This window comes from Chiloscyllium plagiosum, unplaced genomic scaffold (assembly GCF_037043375.1).
Source record: "Chiloscyllium plagiosum isolate Xiang-an unplaced genomic scaffold, Cpla_swu_hap1 HiC_scaffold_21, whole genome shotgun sequence".
NCBI classification, from domain to species: Eukaryota; Metazoa; Chordata; class Chondrichthyes; order Orectolobiformes; family Hemiscylliidae; genus Chiloscyllium; species Chiloscyllium plagiosum.
Genome location: NW_028270159.1, coordinates 3549998 through 3570575, shown reverse-complemented (window position 1 = coordinate 3570575; position 20578 = coordinate 3549998). Strand labels below are relative to the sequence as shown.

Sequence of the window (20578 nt, the reverse complement as noted above, 5' to 3'; positions counted from 1 at the left end):
ACGGATGTACTCACCCACCCATTTCACACTCACCCATCAATTACACACTCACTTGCACACCTACTCATCCATTAACACTTATTTGCACTCATACACTCTCTCATCCATTACACACTCACCCATAGTCACTCATCCATTACACACTCACTCACATTAACTTACACAATCATCCATTACAAGTGCCATCCATACATTTTAAAACTGTAGCCTGTACACGTAAGTCCAACTCATTAGTAAATATCAAGAGAAACAAAACCCTCAGGCAACTCCACACAATGACCTTCACCATCTGAAAACAACTGCTCACAGCTACGCTCTCTACCTTGGTACTCAGTGAATTTTCAATTGTGATGACACTGTCCTTTTCTCCCCTGGATTCCAGCTTCAGTGACAAGCTTGTTATAAGGCACTTTATCAAATGTCTTATGGAAGTCTGTGTGAATCAAAGCAACTACATTCCCCTCATTAACTATCTTTCACATCAAAAAGCAGACATCAGATCAGCTTGATATGCTTGATTGACTTTCCTTTATTCTCCCCAGATCTGTCCAATGGGCTGTCAATTTTGTCCAAGGTTATCATTTCCAACTTTTCCAGCCTTGAGGGCAAGCCAACTGGTTCATTGTTACTGGGTTAATCTTTACATCCGACTTTGAATAAACATCACATTTTCTAACCCGCAGAATTGAAGCTGGATTGGAAGCTGACAGCCAATGATACTTACCTTGTTCCTTCAATATATAATCCCTCAAGTATATCCAGTCTCAATAATTCATATTCATTATCAACTTTCAATCATAGTGTCTGAACTACCTCATCCATAACCAGGAACTGGGCAAAATCTGCTGGCTTAGTAAACACAGACACCTCTGGCTGTAATGTAAATCCCCTTTTTCTAAACTGTCCCACCAAACTCATGCTATCTATATCGACGAAACTGAGGACTGCAGATGCTAGAGAATCAGAATAGAAAAGTGCAGTGCTGGAAAAGCACAGTCAGGCAGCATCCGAGGAGCAGGAGAGTCGATGTTAGGGGCATAAACTCTTCATCAGGAATGTGGAGGGGGAAAGGAGCTGAGAGATACTGGGGTGGGTGGGATTGGGGCTGGGCTGGGGTGAAGGTAGTGGGAAGGCAATAGGCGGATGCAGATGGGGGGCAATTGTGATAAGTCAGTGAGGAGGGTGAAGTGGAAATGTGAGAAGGAAGATGGAAAGATAGAATATAAAAGCAGGAATGCACTTCTGAGGTTCTATAAGACTCTGGTCAGACCACATTTGCACAGTTTTGGGCCCCATACCTCAGGAAGGATGTACTGGCCCTGGAGCCTATTTGGAAGAGGTTCATGAGAATGGTCGCAGGAATGAAAGGCTTAACATATGAGGAATGTTTGAGGACTCTGGGTTTGTACTCGATGGAGTTTAGAAGGATGAGGGAGCGATTTAATTGACACATACAGAATACTGAATGGCCTAGACAGAGTAGATGTTGGGAAGATGTTTCCATTGGTAGGTGAGACTCGACCCGAGGACATAGCCTTAGAGTAAAGGGGAAACCTTTTAGAACGGAGATGAGGAGAAATGTCTTCAGCCAGACAGTGGTGAATCTATGGAATTCACTGCCACAGAAGGCTGTGGAAGCCAAGTCATTGAGTATATTTAAGACTGAGATAATAGCTTCTTGAATACCAAGAGGATCAAGGATTAGAACATATTCCACAGAAAAGTACAGCACAGAACATGCCCTTCGGTGTTGTAACGAGGATTATTCTTAATCTAAAATAAATAACCTAACCTACCCACTCCTCAATTCATTGCTGTCCACATGCCTGTCCAGCAGTCACTTAAGTGTCCCTAATGACCCTGTTTCCATCACCACCGCTGGCAACGCATTCCAAGCATTCACAACTCTCTGCGTAAAGAACCGACCTCTGACGTCTCCTCTATACCTTCCTCCAAATATCTTCAAACTATGACCCCTTGTGCAAGTCAATCTTGCCCTGGGGAAAAGTCTATTGATGCTATCCATATCTCTCATTACCTTGTGTGTCTTGATCAAGTCACCTCTCTTCCTTCTCTCCAGAGAGAAAAGTCAAAGCTTAGTCAACCTCCCTTCATAAGACAAGCCTTCCAGTCCAGGCAGCATCCTGCTAAACCTTCTTTGCACCCTCTCCTAAGCCTCTGTATCTTTCCTACAGTAGGACGACCAGAACTGGACACAGTATTCCAAGAGTGATTTCACCAGGGTTTTGTAGAGCTGCAGCAAAACCTTGCGGCTCTTAAACTCGATTCCCCTGTTAATGAAAGTCAAAATACCATATGCCTTCTTAACAACCCTATCCACTTGGGTGGCAACTTTGAGGGATCTATGCACTTGAACAACAAGATCCCTCTGTTCCTCCACACTGCCAACAATCCTGTCTTTAATCCTATATTCAGCAGTTAAGTTCAACCTTCCAAAATGCATCACTGCGCATTTATCCCGGTTGAACTCCATCTGCCATTTTTCAGCTAACCTCTGCATCCTGTCTATGTTGCGCTGCAGCCTGCAATAGCCCTTGATACTATCAACGGCACCTCCAACCTTATTGTCATTGGAAAATTCACTAACCCATGCCTCAACTTCCTCATCCAAGTCATTTATAAAAACGACAAAGAGCACAGGCCCAAGAACAGAGCCCTGCAGGACCCCCTCACCACTCCAGGCAGAATAGTTTCCATCTACAACCACTCTCTGCCTTCTGTCAGCCAGCCAATTCTGATTTCAGATAGCCAAATCTCCCTGTATCCCGTACTTCCTGACTTTATGAATAAGCCTACCATGGGGAACCCTATCAAATGCCTTGCTGATGTTCATATACACCACGGCAGAGGTAGGTACTGCAGAAGGTGGAAATCAGAGTCTAGATTAGAGTGGTGCTGGAAAAACACAGCAAATCAGGCAGCATCCAAGGAGCAGGATAATTGACGTTTCCAGCAAAAGCTCTCTCCTGATGAAGGGCTTTTGCCCAAAACGTCGATTTTCCTGCTCCTTGGTTGCTGCCTGACTTGCTGTGCTTTCCAGCACCACTCTAATCCATATACACCACATCTACCCCTCGACCTTCGTCGACCTGTCTCAAAGAACCTCAAAGAACCTGTCTCACCTCCTCAAAGAACTCAATAAGATTTGTGAGGCATGACCTGCCCCTCACAAAGTCATGCTGACTGCCTTTAATCACACGATGCTTTTCCAAATAGTCACAAATCCTATCCCTCAGAATTCTTTCCAAAACTTTGCTGACCACAGACATAAGATTAAATCTGGTCTGGCCCTGGAGACTTATCAATCTTAATGTTACAGGGAGAAAGCGAGAGAATGGGGTTGAGAAACTTATCAGCCATGATTGAATGGTGGAACTGACTCAATGGGATGAGTGGCCTAATTTCTGCTCCTATGTCTTATGGTCTTATGGACAGGTCAAGAGGGCAATACCGAGTTGGAGGGTTGGATCTGGGAGGAGAGATTTGGAAACTAGTGATGCCAATGTTGATGCTGTGTGGGTGAAAGGTCTCAAGGCAGAAGATGAGGCGTTCTTCCTCAAGGCATTGGGTTGCTAGGGTTTGGTTGTGGAGGAGACCCAGGACTTGCATGTCCTCGGCAGAGTGGGAGGGGGAGTTGAAGCGTTCGGCCACAGGGTTGTGGGGTTGTTTGGTGGGTGTGTCCCAGAGGTGTTCCCTGAAACATTCCGTGAGTTGGTGTTCTGTCTCCCAGATGTAGGGGGAACCATATCGAGAGCAACGTACACAGTAAATGAGGTGGATGGATGTGCAGGAAAATCACTGTCAGACGTGAAATTCTCTTTGCTTCTCTGATTTACATCAGCCCATCCCCTCTGAACTCTGTATGTTCATCCCAGGTCTGAATTGTGTTCACCACCTGATATCTGTCCTGTGAATGCCTTTTTCAGCATCAGTTTACTCAAAATTTCGTTTGTCATACCCATGCTCTGCACTTGTTTGTACTCCCATCCCTAAAATGGAAAATGCCTTTCCACTAATAAAACTAACATGTTGTTAACAACAGGTCAAAGCTCTGAAAAGGTTTAATAATCAGTGCGGCACTCCCTCAGCACTGACCCTCCAACAGTGCGGCACTCCCTCAGCACTGACCCTCCGACAGTGCGGCACTCCCTCAGCGCTGACCCTCCGACAGTGCGACACTCCCTCAGCACTCACCCTCTGACAGTGCCCACTCCCTCAGCACTGACCCTCCGACAGTGCAGCACTCCCTCAGCACTGACCCTCCAACAGTGCGGCACTCCCTCAGCACTGACCCTCCGACAATGCGGCACTCCCTCAGCACTGACCCTCCGACAGTGCAGCACTCCCTCAGCACTGACCCTCCAACAGTGCGGCACTCCCTCAGCACTGACCCTCCGACAATGCGGCACTCCCTCAGCACTGATCCTCCGACAGTGCGGCACTCCCTCAGCACTCACCCTCCGACAGTGCGGCACTCCCTCAGCACTGATCCTCCGACAGTGCGGCATTCCCTTAGCACTGACCCTCCGACAGTGCGGCACTCCCTCAGCACTGACCCTCCGACAGTGCGGCACTCCCTCAGCACTGACCCTCCGACAGTGCGGCACTCCCTCAGCACTGACCCTCCGACAGTGCGGCACTCCCTCAGCACTGACCCTCTGAAAGTGCAACACTCCCTCAGTACTGACCCTCCAACAGTGCAACGCTCGATCAGCACTGACCCTTCAACAGTACAATGCTCTCTCAGCACTGACTATCCAACAGTGCAGCACTCCATTCGCATTGGCCCTAGACCACACTTTGAATATTGTGTCCAGTTCTGGTCGCCTCAGTATAGGAAGGATATAGATGCTGTAGAGAGAATGAAGTGGAGATTTACCAGGATGCTGCCTGGACTGGAGGGCTTGTCTTATGAAGAAAGGTTGAGTGAGCAAGGGCTTTTCATACTGGAGAGAAGAAGGAAGAGAGGTGACTTGATAGAGATGTATAAGATGATGAGTGGCATAGATAGAGTAGGCTTTTCCCCAGGGCAGAATTGGCTGTCATAAGGGGTCATAATTTTAAGGTGATTGGAGGAAAGTATAGGGGAGATGTCAGAGGTAGGTTCTTTACGCAGAGAGTGGTGGGTGTGTGGAATGCACTGCCAGCAGTGGGAATAGAGTCAGAGACATTAGGGACATTGAAGCGACTGCTGGACAAGCACGTGGATGGCGGTAAGTTGAGGAGTGTGCAGGTTAGGTTGACCTTGAATTAAGATAAATGCTCAGCACAACATCGTGAACCGAATGGCCTGTACTGTGCTGTACTGTCAGTGCAGCACTCCTTCAGTACTGACCCTCCGATAGTGTGATGCTCCCTCAGCACTGGCCCTCCGTCAATATGGCATACTCTCAGTACCACTCTGGAAATGAAAGTTTTGAATGTTGTTATGAGCTCCTTGACATTCTGGGTCAGAGGTCAGTGTGTTGACCCCTGAGCCACAGCTGACAAAGGCTCCTGTCATTCTTTTGTTGGAACAGGATCAAGCTCAGCTGGTCCCTGGCCTAAATTACCTGCAGTGGTGTCACATTTCTCAGCTCTGAGCTGTCTTTGAACTGCTCACTTTCTGACTTTATTGGTGGGAAAAAAAGGAGCCAGCAGTTATTTGAGCATCTGACTGGGCTCCCTGGCTCCCTGACTGGGCAAGTCTAAGGTCCTGGTCAAGGTCAGGGCTGGCGCTAGTAGTACCTCTTGCCCTGGGGTACACAAGGGATTTCTGGAACTCAGCAGCACTCTGCATGGACCTCTGATGGATTCATTGCTAAGTCCTCAATCCCATCTTTCCATGCGGTCAGCCAGCAGTGTGTTTCAGGTCGTGTTCAGCTGAAAGGTCTCTGAGTACTGGCTGCCTCTGCTCTCTGCCTGGCAACAGGGAGCTCCGGAACAGCCAGGATGTGTTGCCAGGAGGCACCAGCAAGGCTCTCAGAAAAATCCAATCTGATTCTTAGAAGGGCCAAATGCAGTCAGGGTTGATTTGTCTGCCAGGTCTCCCAGCCCCAAATGCACAAACACACACTCTCCCTGCATTGATCATCAGCTCATTGGGAGCACGAGGGCTCAGCACAGGTCATTACCAAAGCACCACACAATCTCTGCAGATTCCCAAGTTGCAGATGGAGTAAGCCAGCAACTGTGATGCAGCGTCGAGTGAACGGTGTCTTAGCTTCCTTTTTGGTTTTCTTAATTCAGGAGATGTGGGCTTCGATGGTTGGTCCAACATTGATTGCCCGTTGCCTTTGTCTCCCTGGGATGGTGGTGACAAGCTTCCTTCGTGAGCCACTGCAGTCCAAACAGAAGCCTCCTAACATCCTAATGCTGTATGGAGAGCTTGGTCTGCAGAAATGCAAGCTCAATCACCAACAGGTTTAAGAACAGCTTTTTCCCCCACTGTTATCAGACTTATGAACTGACCTCTAATATATCAGAGTTGAACTTTCTCTGCACTTTCGCTGTAGCTGTAAACCATACTTTGCATTCTGTTCTATTATCCTGATGTACTTACTTAAGGTATGATCTGCCTATATAGCATGCAAAACAATACTTTGCACTGTATCTCAATACATGGGACGACAATAAATCAAATTAAATCAAATCAAATTGGTTTATTGCAATGCAAGGTCAGTTTACAGTCAAGCATGTTCATCTGAACCTACAAATTCCAAGCAGGAATCCATCACTCAGTCCCTCATACCCACTTGGCGTTTCAATCAACCTGGATATACACTGGAATATCAACTATGTCATGACATAGGAAATGGGCAGGGAGCAGCAGACAATGACCAGGACAGGAACGCTGCTGGAAAGAGAGCAAGTGAGGTTCAATGTCTGTTCTGGTCTGCTGTGAAATGGAGACATTGAAAGGAAATCAGGAATGTCCAGGATCACAGCTTGACCTGAATACCCATCGAGGATGATAGATCAGACTCCAACTCCCCACCCACACCCAAGACAATTCCCCAAATTACACACTGTTCAAGTCCAGAACAATCTAGTCTTCTACTTTCAAAAGCTTGTTTAGCCTTTTACAAAATCCTGAAATCAATAATCGCACGGCAGTGCACACAGTACTGTGGGCTGTTTTTTTCCTGGAATGAGAAACAGAGAGAGAGAGAGAGACAGACAGACAGGTATTACAAATCATGGAGGTGGGTGATACAGTTGTTACTTCTGGTGTAGGTGGGGAGGTGTCCCGATTGAGAGTAGGCAGTGCAGAGGATATGTAGAGTTAGTGCTGTTGGAAGTTGAGGTGGGTAATAGCACATGGGAAGATGTTGCACACAATGAATGATTGAGCATGAGCCTTGGAGGGAGTTGGAGACAGCAGGGTTAGAATGAGGTATAAGAGAGAAGCTGGTGGAGTTTATGGAAGAGTGGAGAAGGTCATTGACCTTCTTACTACATCACTGTGCATTCCTCCAGATGGTCTGTGGCTGTTTAGACACTGGCAGCAGTCTAGAATCATGGTCTGGTGTCATAGCTCTACTTCTGGTCCTGGGTGCCATAGTGCTACTGCAGTGAACATAAAGCATTTGAATTTTCAGAAGATATTTGAAAAAGTAGCACACTTCCGAGCTCATTGAATTGAAGGCAGTACATTAGAATGGATAGAGGATTGGCTGATTGGAGATAGGGAGTTGGAATAGTGTGAGCATTTTCAGGATGGTAATTTTTAATGAGTGGAGTGCCACAGGGATCAGTGCTGGAGTCAGCTATTAATGACTTGGATGAGGAAAGTGAATGTACTATCACCAAGTTTGAAGATAAGGTGGGAAGAATAGGTGGGAAGGCAAGTGGTGAGGATGACACAAAGAGTCTGCAGAGGGATATAGACTGGTAAAATGAATGGGTTAAAGTTAGCAATTGGAATGGGGGGATGAGGGTTATACACTTTGGCAGCAAGAATAGAGGTGCTGAATATTATTTAAATGGAAGAAGACTGCAAAAAATTGCAGAACACAAGGATTTGGGAGTCCTTGCCCATGAATCACAAAAAGTAGTGGGTAATAGGGAAGGCAAAAGAATGTTGGCCTTTATTTCAAAGGGAATGGATTATAAAAGTAGGGAGTTTTGCCAAAACTATACAAGGTACTAGACAGACCACAGCTGGAATACTGTGAACAGTGTTCGGGTGCCTTATCGAAGGAAAAATATACCTACATTAGAGACAGTCCAGAGAAGATTCACTCAGCTGATCCACGGTAGGGAGGAGAGGGTGAGTAGGTCAGGCCTGTACTCATTGGAGTTTAGAAGAATGAGAGGTGACCTTATTGAAACATATAGATCCTTAGGAGGCTTGACTGGAGAGATGTGGAGAGAATACTTCCCCTTGTGGGAGAGTCTAGGACCATACAGCTTTATCTGAGAAAAACGGCTTGTACAGAGATGAGGAGGAATTTCTTCTCTCAGAGGGTCGTGAATCTGTGGAATCGTTTACCATAGAAGGCTATTGGAGCTGGGTCATTGACTATATTCAAGGCTGTGAACGACAAATTTGAAATCAGTCGGGGGAATTGTGGGTGATGGGGAAAAGGCTAGAAAGTGGAGTTAAAGATTATTAGATCAGCCATGATCTCACTGAATGGTGAAGCAGACTCGATGGGCCTGAATAGCCTACTCTGCTCCTATGTCTTATGGTCTTATGACAATGGTGAAAGTTCAGTAAGAAGCAACGAGAAAACTTGCTCAGCCTCGCAGAGAGAAACCTTCCTTGAAACTTGATGAAACTGACACTTCGCTAAAAAAAATCAAGTTTATCTTATCAACTCTGAAAGAAAAGAATTTGAATCAAACCTAAACAAACTACCCAGGATGCAACTCTGAGTAAGGCAGGAGGTCATGATGAAAGGATAGCCTGAAAGCATCAAGGATATACTCTGAAGTCATAGCCCAAGACAGCACCCCATACAAAGGAAATCGAGTCATTATCCCTGAGGAGATAAGGCAAGGCTGAACTGCATCCATCAAGTCATCTCCAGAATTGAGTTGAGCCTGAGAAAGGCAAGAGAGGTTAAACAAGGCACTAGCCAAACAAGCAATGAGTCAAAGGACCACATCGGCTGATGCAGAGCTTGTAACAAATATCATGTTAAACAAGCTAGAGAGACACCTCTGACACAGTGACATCCCAGACAGAGCAAGGCTGAAACTGTGAGTAGATCTCTTCACTCTGACTGAAGATGATTATTTTGTCACTGTCTGAAAACTGGGAGTTAGACCAGTTGATGGCAATAACTACCAGTTAATAAAATAGCCGAGCAAGTCCCCATGCCGGCAAGTGCATTTTTAAAATTCCAGCATTAAAGTCCCAACTCCCCCTGTAAATCAGCCCTTGATGCAGAAAACTTGTCCTGAACACATTCAAGAAATTCATTACCTTTCTGACATACCAATCTGCATTCAAATGTTAAAATCCCCCCATTAATAACACGCTGTATTTGCTACATACTTGTCGAGTCGTTGCATTTATAGAATCTACCATTTCACAGCTACTACCAGGAAGGTATATACAACTCCCACTGCAATCTCAAATCTTTTATGATTTAATTATACTCATAAAGTACCACTTCTTACTTGCTATATGCTCACTTGACAATTAAGTGATTTCCTCCTTAATGATTTAACCTGCTTGTTGCACTCTGCTGTTTTCCCTACCTTCCAATATACTTTATAAGCTAGTGTAATGACTTCCCAGGACCAACTGTCTCAACACTGACACCTGTGTCATTGCCACCAAATGAATATGCATCTGCAATTCCATCAGTTTATTCCATATAAATATCTTCTCATCAACCAGTTAAGACACAGCTCCGGGGAAGGTGGAAATTGATCCTGGGCTTTTCTGGACATTACCACTGCACCACTACAGCCCTAGTTTGTAAAGACCACTGATTTGGCACATAATTCTGACCTTCCATGACTAACAAGGGAGTCAATGGTTCTTAGAAAAAGCCAGCTAAAGTTGAGGCCACAATCAGACCAGCTGTGATCGTTCTGATTAGTGGAGCAGACTTGAGGGGCTGAATGGCCGACTCAGGTTCCTGATTGGTGTGCCTGATTGAATGTTTGTAACTGCTGCTCTGCTCAGCATACATTTCTTGCTTTTTCTCTGAGTTTAATCAGTTTACAACTTGTAGCTTTCTGTATACCAGCATCTCACAAAACACAATTTTTGACAATTCCTCTGTTCTCTTTCCTTTCGTTTGCTTTCAAATTATTATGAAACAACGTTTCCCACCTCTTCATTGTTTACAGCTCCAAAAGCCCTGGAGATTTCCCAAATTATCTTTCCTAGTAGATGTGTCTGTCCAGTCACACACTCACTGTAGTGACTATAACCAGGTCAGCTAGACGGACCACATACAATATGAGTTCCCTAATTGGGGCTGTTAATTTAATTAACAAATTGGCTAACAGATAGAAACAGGAATTGAAAAGTGTGGCACTGGGAAAACACAGCAGGTCAGACAGCATCCGAGGAGCAGGATAGTCAATGTTTTGAACTTAAGCCCTTCGTCAGGAATGTGGGCTTCCTGACGAAGGGCTGATGCCCAAACCATTGACTCTCCTGTTCCTCGGATGCCGACTGACCTAATGTGCTTTCCTAGTGCTACACTTTTTGACTCTGATCTCCAGCATCTGCAGTCCTCACCTTTTCCTAGTTGATATAAACAGGAGTGTCAGATATCTATTTCATACTGACAGCTGGCTCTGAATGAGCTGGATCAGTGTCAAGGAATCTACACAAGTAAATAAAGAGTGACTTGGTGACGGAATACCGGCCTCTGTGGAGTTATTTCAGTGGTGATGAGAGAAAAGCACACTCCTAAAGAAACTTGCTCCCAACTGATGTCTTTGAGTTAGGCTAAGCAATTCTGGCACCATGCTGTTGGTTGGGAAGCTTGACTCGTTCGATCCTGCTGTTGAACACTGAATCCAGTTTGTGGACAGGATGCATTATTTTTTCCAGGTAAATGACATTGCAGCAGATGAAAAACAATGAACAACAGCTTGTGGACCCATTGCTTTTTCAGTTATTAGGATGCTACCTTTCCCTGGAGTAGCAGATACTAAAACCTTTCAAGAGTTAATAGATTTAGTTAAGGAATATTACGACCCCAAGCCTCCTCTAACTCTGAGATGCTATCAGTTTTACTCAGCAATTTGAGACTAACAAACCTATTTTTGACTCGGTTAAGACTACTGGCAGAGGCATGTGATTTTAGTTGAATCCTTAATGAGATGCTGAGAGCCTGTTGGTATGTGGGATTAATGATGTATCCATGCAAAATCACCTACTGAAGCCCAACTAGACTTCAACAGAAGGGTTTATGCCCGAAACATCGATTCTCCTGTTCCTTGGATACTGCCTGACCTGCTGCGCTTTTCCAGCAACACATTTTCAGCTCTGATCTCCAGCATCTGCAGCCCTCACTTTCTCTACACTTCAACAGGCACTATAACTGGTTTGATAATGGGAAAATATAAGTATATGAGTTGCAGGATATTCCAATAGCTGTGAACACGCCTGCCAGTCTGACTGAACTTGAGAAACACCACTTGGGTGCTAGCAATTGCATAGCCTCACTCAGAAAGTATCCTGAACAGAGATACTCGAGGTCAGCCCCCAGCAAAACCCCAAAACAAAGCCAAGCCTCAACTAAACGATTACATTTTTCTTCAGGCTTTAGGCCGGCAAGCCACTGTAATTGTGTAAACTCAAGACAGCTAAAGAGTCTCACTAGACCTAAATGGAGTAAGAGAACTCATCGCCCAGTATCTGGGGGAATGCACGCCTTGGAAAGTCCACTTACATCTGACTTGGAATAGCTAAATTTTTTTAGCAACATCCAAATGAGAACCAATCAAAATAAGGGACTGGTTGAATGTCACCTGGTTCTAATGGAGGTTGACACTAGCGTGGCCATTTCAGTGATCGCAGAATCCGTCTTTAACAAAATTTGCTCTGGACTCCGGTCCTTGCATTTGCACAAGACTTTGGTTACATTGAGAACCAATACTGGGGAACCTTTACAGATTAAGGGGACAACTTTGGTTCCTGTCTCTTATGAGAAGAAGCTGGTCCAGTTACCAATGATTATAGTTAATGGCTCAAGGCCAATCCTGAAGGGATGAAATTAGTTCAGAAAGGTTCACCTACATTAGCTCAACATTTTCAATTAGAAAATGACAGCATGAGTGAAATCCTAATTAAATACCCGGTTGCTTTTCAGGAAGGTCTAGGGATGATCAAAGGAGATAAGGTCACCCTGCATGTTGGACAGGAAGCAATTCCACGATCTTGCAAGACCCGCCCAGCACCATTTGTAATAGGGGCAAAAGTAGAGGTAGAAATCAGGAGGCTGGAAAGGGAAGGAACCATCAAACCAATCCTGGCTGTGGATTGGGCAACACCGGGCGTACTGACTGTGAAGCCTGACGGGTTGGTTCACCTTTCTGGGGATTTTAAACAAACGATAACTGGATGTTTGAAACTGGATAAATAGTCAATCCCTCGCAGACAGGACCCCTACACAATGCTGGCGGGGAGGGGTTGGGGGGGGGCTGCCCTTCATGAAGCTGGACATGAGCCATGTGTACTTGCAATTGCGATGAAATGAGGATTCCCTGAAGTGTGCTACAATGAATATCCATAAGGGTTTATATCAAGAAATGAGACTGCCATTTGGGGTATGGCCAGCCTGGGCAATTTGTCAGTGGACAATGGAGAAGGTTTTTACAAGGTTTACACCAGATCACCATTTAGTTAGATGATGTGCTAATAACAGGGAAAACCAATAAAGAGCACTTAGAGCACTTGGACATAGTCCTTAGGAATTTATCCCAGGTGGGTGTACATCTGAAAAGGAAAAACAATGTGTTCCAGGCATCCCAACTGATCTACTTGGGCTGCAGAGCTCACAAGATTGGGTTATATCATTTGGAAGATACAGTGAGGGGAAACAAATGTGCCCTGGCTCCCAAGTCTGTAACAAAGCTTGGGTCTTTGCTGAAGCTGGTGAATTATTATGGAACGTTCACACAATCTGGCTTCCAACCAGTCACCTTTGCATCAACTCTTAAAGAAGGGTCAGCCTTGGAAATGGTCATGTAGCCAAACCACAGCCTTGAGGGAAATGAAGAAAGAGCTATCATCCTCTGGGGTGTTGGCACAATGCGATCCCAAGCAAGATCTAGTATTGACATGTGGCGCCTCACTGTACAGCATTAGGGAGGTATTAGCTGAATGGAGAGGAAAGGCCAGGACTTTGGCTAATGCAGAGCGTAAATACGCCCAGATGGAGATGGAAGGATTGTGGTTATATCTGGAATCAGGAGGTTCCACCAATACCTTTACAGATTAGATTAGATTACTTACAGTGTGGAAACAGGCCCTTTGACCCAACAAGTCCACACTGACCCGCCGAAGTGCAACCCACCCAGACCCATTTACCCCTTCACCTAACACTATGGGCAATTTAGCATGGCCAATTCACCTAACCTGCACATTTTTTGGACTGTGGGAGGAAACCGGAGCACCCGGAGGAAACCCACGCAAACACCGGGAGAATGTGCAAACTCCACACAGTTAATCACCCAAGGCTGGAATCGAACCTGGGACCCTGGTGCTGAAAGGCAGCCATGCTAACCACTGAGCCACCGTGCCGCCCACAATAATAACAGACCACAAACCCCTGCTAGGTGTACTTAAAGAGGACAAGGCATTTCCGCCCATAGCTCCAGGCCAAATTCAGCAGTGGGTTCTAATGCTAACTGTTCATAACTACAAGTTGGAACATTGTCCAGGAGGCCAAGGACCAAATGCAGATTCACCGAGCCACCTCCTGCTGGCGGATACACCACCAGTGGCACCAATACTGGAAAACTACAGAATGGTTTCTAATTTTCTGGATGCACTTCCAGGCACAGCTGACCTTAGCCACAGAAAGATCCAGTCCCAGCAAAATTGATCCAGCTGGTGAAAACCAAAGGACTGTCACATCCAGAACTGAAACCTTTTGCACTCAGAGAGACCAGATCACCGCAGATGATGACATATCATTATGGGGAGTAAGAGTGATTGACAAGTGCAAAGGTCACTGCCAGATACTGGGTGAACTCCATTAGGATCATCCAGGGGTCTCCAAAATGAAGATATTGGTGAGAAGTTATGTCTAATGGCCAGGATTGGATGCAGACATGGTGGTGTTGGTGGGGCAGTGCCCAGAGTGCCCACAAGGACAAACATTGCTGCCAGCAGCTCCACCACATCCACAGGAATGTCCGGGTAAAACCGGGATTCAGTTACATGTTAACTATTCAGGTCCTTTCATGGGCTTCATGTTCTTAGTGAGTGTGGATGCCCTCTCGCAAGGGCTGGATGTGCATACAGTTCATTCATCAAAGACGACGATAGATAATTTGTGTGTATCTTTTGTAATGCATGGACTCCCAGAAGTGTTAGTCACAGATAATGATCTATTCTTTGCTAGCCAGGAATTTGGGTATTTCCTCGAGTCAAATGGTACTTGACATATAAGGACAGCTCCATACCATCCACCATCCAATAGTCTGGTACACAGAGCAGTCCAAACTTCAAAGGCAGGCTTAAAGAAACAAACTACAGCTTCATTAAATACCAAACTGTCCAGGTTCCTATTTGATTACAGGATCATGCCACATGCAACTACAAGGTTAGCTCCCACAGAATTTCTAATGGGAAAAAGACTACACACCAGGTTAAATCTGATCTTCCCAGACCTAGGGGGAGGATGAAATGGCACCAGGAACGCCAAGCCAGACATAAGTATACACTAATCAAGAGAGATAGTTCACTTCAGTGGACAAAGTTTGGTGTAGGAACCACAGGAATGGATCTGCATTGGTAAAGAGGCATGGGCGACGTGAGGTAAGGTCCAGTGATGTATAATGTTTGGGTAGGTGTGACAGTCCTGAACAAGCACGTGGACCATATAAATGCACAAAACTCACAAACGGTACAGTAGCAAAATGTGCCCAGCTCTTTGACTGCTTTTCCGACTAGAACCCTGGGCTCTCCCTCTCCAGTAAGTGTTGAAGATACCTCGGAATCTGAGGTGGACAGACCGGATGTTGCCGCCTCCAAGTCTAGGCCTTCTGAACAGAAGAATTAATTCTTCAGAGACATTTTGGGCATGAGAGGTGAGCTACTGTGTGTTACACACTGCCCATATCAGAAGGCAGAGTTGGAGGAACCTCACCCCAGCAGGAGTTACAAACAAAAGAGCCAGTCTATGTCTTCAGACTCAGAGGGAGAGGGAAGTTGTGATTGTAATGAGGGCAGCCAGGTGGACATCATAGAATATGAGTTCCCTGATTGGGGCTGTTAATATGGTCCAATCAGGGACCCCTGGCTGACAGATAGTAACAGGAGTGTCTAGAGCCCGGGTGTCCTTGGAGAAGGAGCACGCGGTGTCCACCAACACCCTGGAGTTGTTCAGGGAGAGGTGGGCGCCGCAGGGAGTGGAGTGCATTATTTCTCCCTCCAACTCTATTTTGATATAGTCCCTACCCTCCCCTTCATTGTTTGATCACACAGCATTGCCCTTCGATGTGAAGGGCAGTGTTTGTCACTGGCCACCCGGGTGTTTTCCTAAAAAAAGGTAACAGGAGTGTCAGACATCCTGCTCACTCTGAGAGCTGGCCCTGAGGGAGCCGGATCAGTGTCAAGGATTCTCCACGTGAAAATAGAGGGTGATTTGATGATTGGAAACCGACCTCTGTGGAGTTATTTCACTTACCTCACCCCAAATGCCAATGTGCTCATGATGTGGGTAACAATCCAGAGTGAGTGCTGAGCAATTCATTTACACTTCTTCTCCCCAGATATCTCCAAACAGGAATTTCTGCCTCACTGCCCCCTACTGATGAACACAGCTCACAGTGACTGCGTCACCCTCCCTTTCCAATATCAAGCTTCGAGACATCCGTCACCCAAGCACCAGCTTAACCTGCTGTTTACAGAGATAACTACCTAATCCCCAAACACTATCTACTCCAACTACAACGTCACCTTTACCTTCCTCTACCACTGTCTCATACTCACACACACATTCACATCATCATCATCATTATCATCATCAGCGGTCTTTTGCAAATGAGGATTACTCTCTTCCACTCTCAGAGTGAGTCTGTAAGTGGCTGTACAGACCGCTGTGACTTCCACAGGCTCTGCTACGTTTGGGACAGAAAGGGGTGGGTGGGGCATTGGTGTGGGAGCATGCTCCTTTTGCGGTTTTTGCCTGGTTTCCGCTCTTTCCCAACAGCCAGTCTGAAGGTGCTCAACACCTTCCCAGATGCTCCTCCCTCACTTGTTTGGCCCTGGGTCAATAATTCCCAGGGGTCTGTGGGAATGCTGCACTTCCCCAGTGAGGCCTTGAGAGTATCCACCTGGGGCTCACCTGCCCTTTCGGAGTTGGGAGTAGGGAATCTCGTGTCGGTCATGGGGACAATGTGCCCAGCCCATTGCAGCTGATGAAGGTGTGGGTGGTCAGTGCCTCGATGTTGGGGATGTCGGCCTGGTCGAGGTGACTGGTGTTGGTGCATCTTTCTTCTCAGCAGTTTCCCAGGATCTTATGCAGGCAGTGTTGGTGGGACAGCTCCAGTGCCTTGAGGTGTCTGCTGTAGACAATCCATGGCTCACAGCCATATAGGAGGGCTCTGTAGACCATGAGCTTGGTGTCAGATCTGAGGTTGTTGGTCTCGAACACTGTTTTACTCAGGCGGCCGAAGGCTGCACTAGCACACTGCGGGGCACTGCTGCACCTTGTCATCAAAACCTGCTTTGGCCGACAGGACCCCTCCGAGGTTCTGGAAATGGCCAATATTCTCTCAGGCCTCCCCATGGACCTTGATGATCAGGGATTCACTCCACAATCCCAGGCCAGTTTGGTGGAGGACCTTCATCTCGCACGTGTTGAGGGTGAGACCCATGCTCTCATATGTCTCTGTAAGGTGTTGACGATGGTCTGGAGTCCATCCTGTGAGATTGCACATGCACAAGCATCATCTACGAACTGCAGCTAATGGCACTGGTGACACACCTTCTCACACACACACTCTTATACACACTCACATATCCACAGCCACACTCACATGCACACACACTCTCACACACATACATAAATATACACAAACTCACTCTTACACATACTAACTCACACGCACACACATACACTGTCACACAGACAAGCTCATACTCACACAAATTCCCTGCTCCAGACAAACATTTCCAGATATTTGTGTCCTATTAACAGACCTTTATTTCCCATTCAGTTTGGTTGGGATAAAAAGGCTTCCCTTTGGGACACAGGGTTTGGAGTGACCAATCAGAACTGCACAGCCTGAGTGACTGGTTAGTGTAATCAATCAGGATGACATAGCCTGAGTGACCAGTTCAAATGACCAATAGGGGTCACACAGTCTGAGTGACCGATTAGAATGACCAATCAGAGATACACAGCCTGAGTGACAGGTTAATGACCAATTGGCATCACACAACCTGAGTGATCAATGAGGGTAGCCAATCAGAGTCACATCACCCGAGTGACTGGTTACTATGTGTAACAGATAAATATCTGACCAATTTACTGTTGGCCATTTTTCCAGCTCCTGGCTGGTCACCAGTTGCTGGAGAGAGGGTCTCTAGTCCTAGTCAATGTAAGGCACTCAGCTTAGCAGCCAACAGCTGTCATTTGAACCTTGACCCTGGGCATATAACCCAGCAGTTCAGTCTCGTCAGCCTTATCAATACCATTCCCTTGCCCCCACTGAACCTTTCCATTCAACCCTCCCCTTCCCCAAGAACACAGGCAATTGACCCTTTCTAACCTGTAACACTTTCATCACAGTAACACATCCAGCAAAGGACACACTGGGGCCTATCGTGTCAGCACCAAACGAACATTTTCCTTCAATTTCCTGTTGCCTGGAGAAAGGCCCACTCAGACAGATGGTGACCATTTCTGAGCTGCAGTGTCACAGCGACAGCTTTCACGACATTGGGTTCGGCTGAGCAGAGTGGAAATCTCCCTGAGCTGGGAAGGTGTGTGATGCCAGCCCCCTGGGTCTGGGACACAGACAGAGCTGGTGTTGAAACCCAGAGGGTCAGTACTGTCTCTATCCTCTTAGCGTGAAAATGGCAGGACCTGGTATACCTGGACTGTGTCCCACTGACTGCCTTTCTGAAGTTGCAAGCAAGCAACACCCTTTTATCTGTTTAAGACTGGGCTTTATCGGCTCATATTTCAAAGACAGTTATTATAACTAAATCCTAAAGGAAATCTGAATCCAGGCGACTGCCTCTCTTCTTTAAAATTCTCCTCCATTAGAGGAGACAGAGAAGGAACCCGAGTGAGATGTACAAAATTATGAGGGGTACAGATAAGAAGAAACTTTTCCTTTTGGAGGAGGAATCAATGACCAGAGAGGCAGAGATTGAAGGTAAGGGGAAGGAAGGGATGTGAGGAAAAACTGTTTCACCCAGAGTGTGGTGGGAATTTGGAACCCACTGCCTGTAATGGAGGAAGAGGCAGAACCCCTCATCCCACTGAAGAAGGATTCAGATATATACTTGCAATACCAAGGTAGACAGGCCATGAACCAAGTGCTGGGAAATGGGGTTAGAAGAGTTAGGTAGTTGTTTTTGACCAGCACAGACATGATGGGCCAAAGCGTCTTTTTTTTGCGTTTAAGATCTCTGATTGTTTGCATTGGGAAGTTATTCCCCGTGTTCAGAATCTCATTGGGACCTCTTCACCTCCCAGTTCAGCAGAAATTAGTCTGTCATTCACAAACATTCTAAGCAAGAGTCACCCTGGACTGGAAACATTAACTCTGCTTCTATCTCTCCCTTCAGAGCTGCTGCTGGACCTGCTGGTTTTAATTCAGTCATGGAGATATTCTCATGGCACAGATTGACAGTCATTGACTCATAACTCATTCCAAACTGGCCTGAACCAATATCTAAATGCAACCCCACGCCCCAGAACTGTTTCCAATCTCCCACTTTACAAACCCTCAAGCGCTGTCCTGGGAGGCTGTTGCGTTTGTGATGCTGAGACCGGGGTAGGAATGGGGTTTGTGAAGTGTTGGCTGGGGACAGCAGGAGGGAGTGTATCTGGGAATTGACACTAGGTACAGAGAAAGCCAGCAGCCTGCTCTGAGGCTGGCCCGGAGAAGAAAAAAACTTCCAACTTAAACATGAACGCAGACAAAAGACCAAGCAGAAAGTTTCAGTGAGGAATTGATTGGTTAAGAGCAGTTGTGTCAGAGCGGAGTCTGAACAAGGATCTAGAGGAACCTGATCTCACAAAATAAAAATCCTTCTAAGAAAGGAATGCACTCAATTCAAACAAACTAATGGACTCCACATTGAGACTGTAAGGGGGGGGGGAGGAGGGGGAGATGGGGAACTTGTCTCATTCAGTTCACTTGAAATCTCGAACCAATGACATCGCCAGTAAAAGAGACTTTTTGAATGGAGTTTGCAGCCGCTGAGCTCCTGATGAGGATAGATTGGGTTCAGTAACAGTCTGCACTTACCTGCATTAACATAAGTTATTACTGAGAGGATGAGGATTTGTAAAGTTACAGCACAGTCCCAAATCGTTCTCGCTCTCCTCCACCGGCTCCGATTATCCATATCGTGCACAGACTGCTGCTGTCACCAGCTCAGTTACACAAGGGGATTACAGTGACTGGGGTGAGGGTTTGGGGAAGGGGTGAGGGGGGGGGGGGGGGAGACAGGAATTCGGGGGTGGGGGCAGACGGGCGTGAGGAGGGGGAGATCTAGGAAGCCATTCGGTGATTTGGATTTTTTTCGGTGTCTCAGCCCCAGCTCCTGGCGCCTCTCTGCTGCCTAGGCAAACTGGCTTTTCTTTCCCCGAGCTGACAGCAAAACCTGGTCTCCCTCACAGTTTCCTGGAGCTGAACAATTCTGCAGCAACAAAAAACTGGAACAAGAGATTTGGTGGTTTGGGATCTCGCCCCCACCCCTCTTCGCTCTCTCACTGCCCACTCAAACTCAAAGGGCTGAGACCGCCCAGAACAGCCTGCACTTTATTGGGCACTTGGGGAGGGAGGGAAAGGGAGGGCGCTGGAAACAGACCGGGAACTGAGGCTGCAATTTCCAACTTTGTTTTTTTCCATCAACCAACAGGAGAGGCTGCGTCTGAAGCGGCAACTTTAAACATTAAACAATACACTGTCAAATAAATACAAACCCACAGGATCCCAAACACACTGAATCCCAACCCACACAGCATCCCAAAACACAGGATGCCAAATGCACAATCCTGAACACGTGATTCCAAACACAGGTTCGACATACAGGATTTCAGACAGGATGCCAAACAAATGATCAAAAAACACTAGATCTCAAACATAGGGTCCTAAAAGACAGGAACACAAAGGTTTCCAAACGTACGGTCCCAAAAAAAGACGGGTCCCCACAGCAGGATGCCAAGCGAATTGCCAAGGCACT

At 46.4% G+C, this 20578-nt stretch overlaps 1 protein-coding gene across 2 annotated transcripts in view; it reads right to left on the bottom strand.

Annotated features, from left to right (window-relative positions):
- col5a1 (procollagen, type V, alpha 1) overlaps nucleotides 1-20092 on the bottom strand; it is a 653133-nt gene extending 633041 nt beyond the window's left edge. Inside the window, exon 1 of one of the 2 annotated variants that reach the window (XM_087998144.1) lies at nucleotides 19639-20092. In XM_087998144.1, coding sequence (XP_087854270.1) covers nucleotides 19639-19738 — 100 coding nt within the window. In that variant the 5' untranslated portion in view covers nucleotides 19739-20092. The remainder of the gene's footprint in view (nucleotides 1-19638) is intronic. The other variant, XM_087998143.1, reaches the window with a different exon arrangement.
- Nucleotides 20093-20578: the final 486 nt, after the last annotated feature.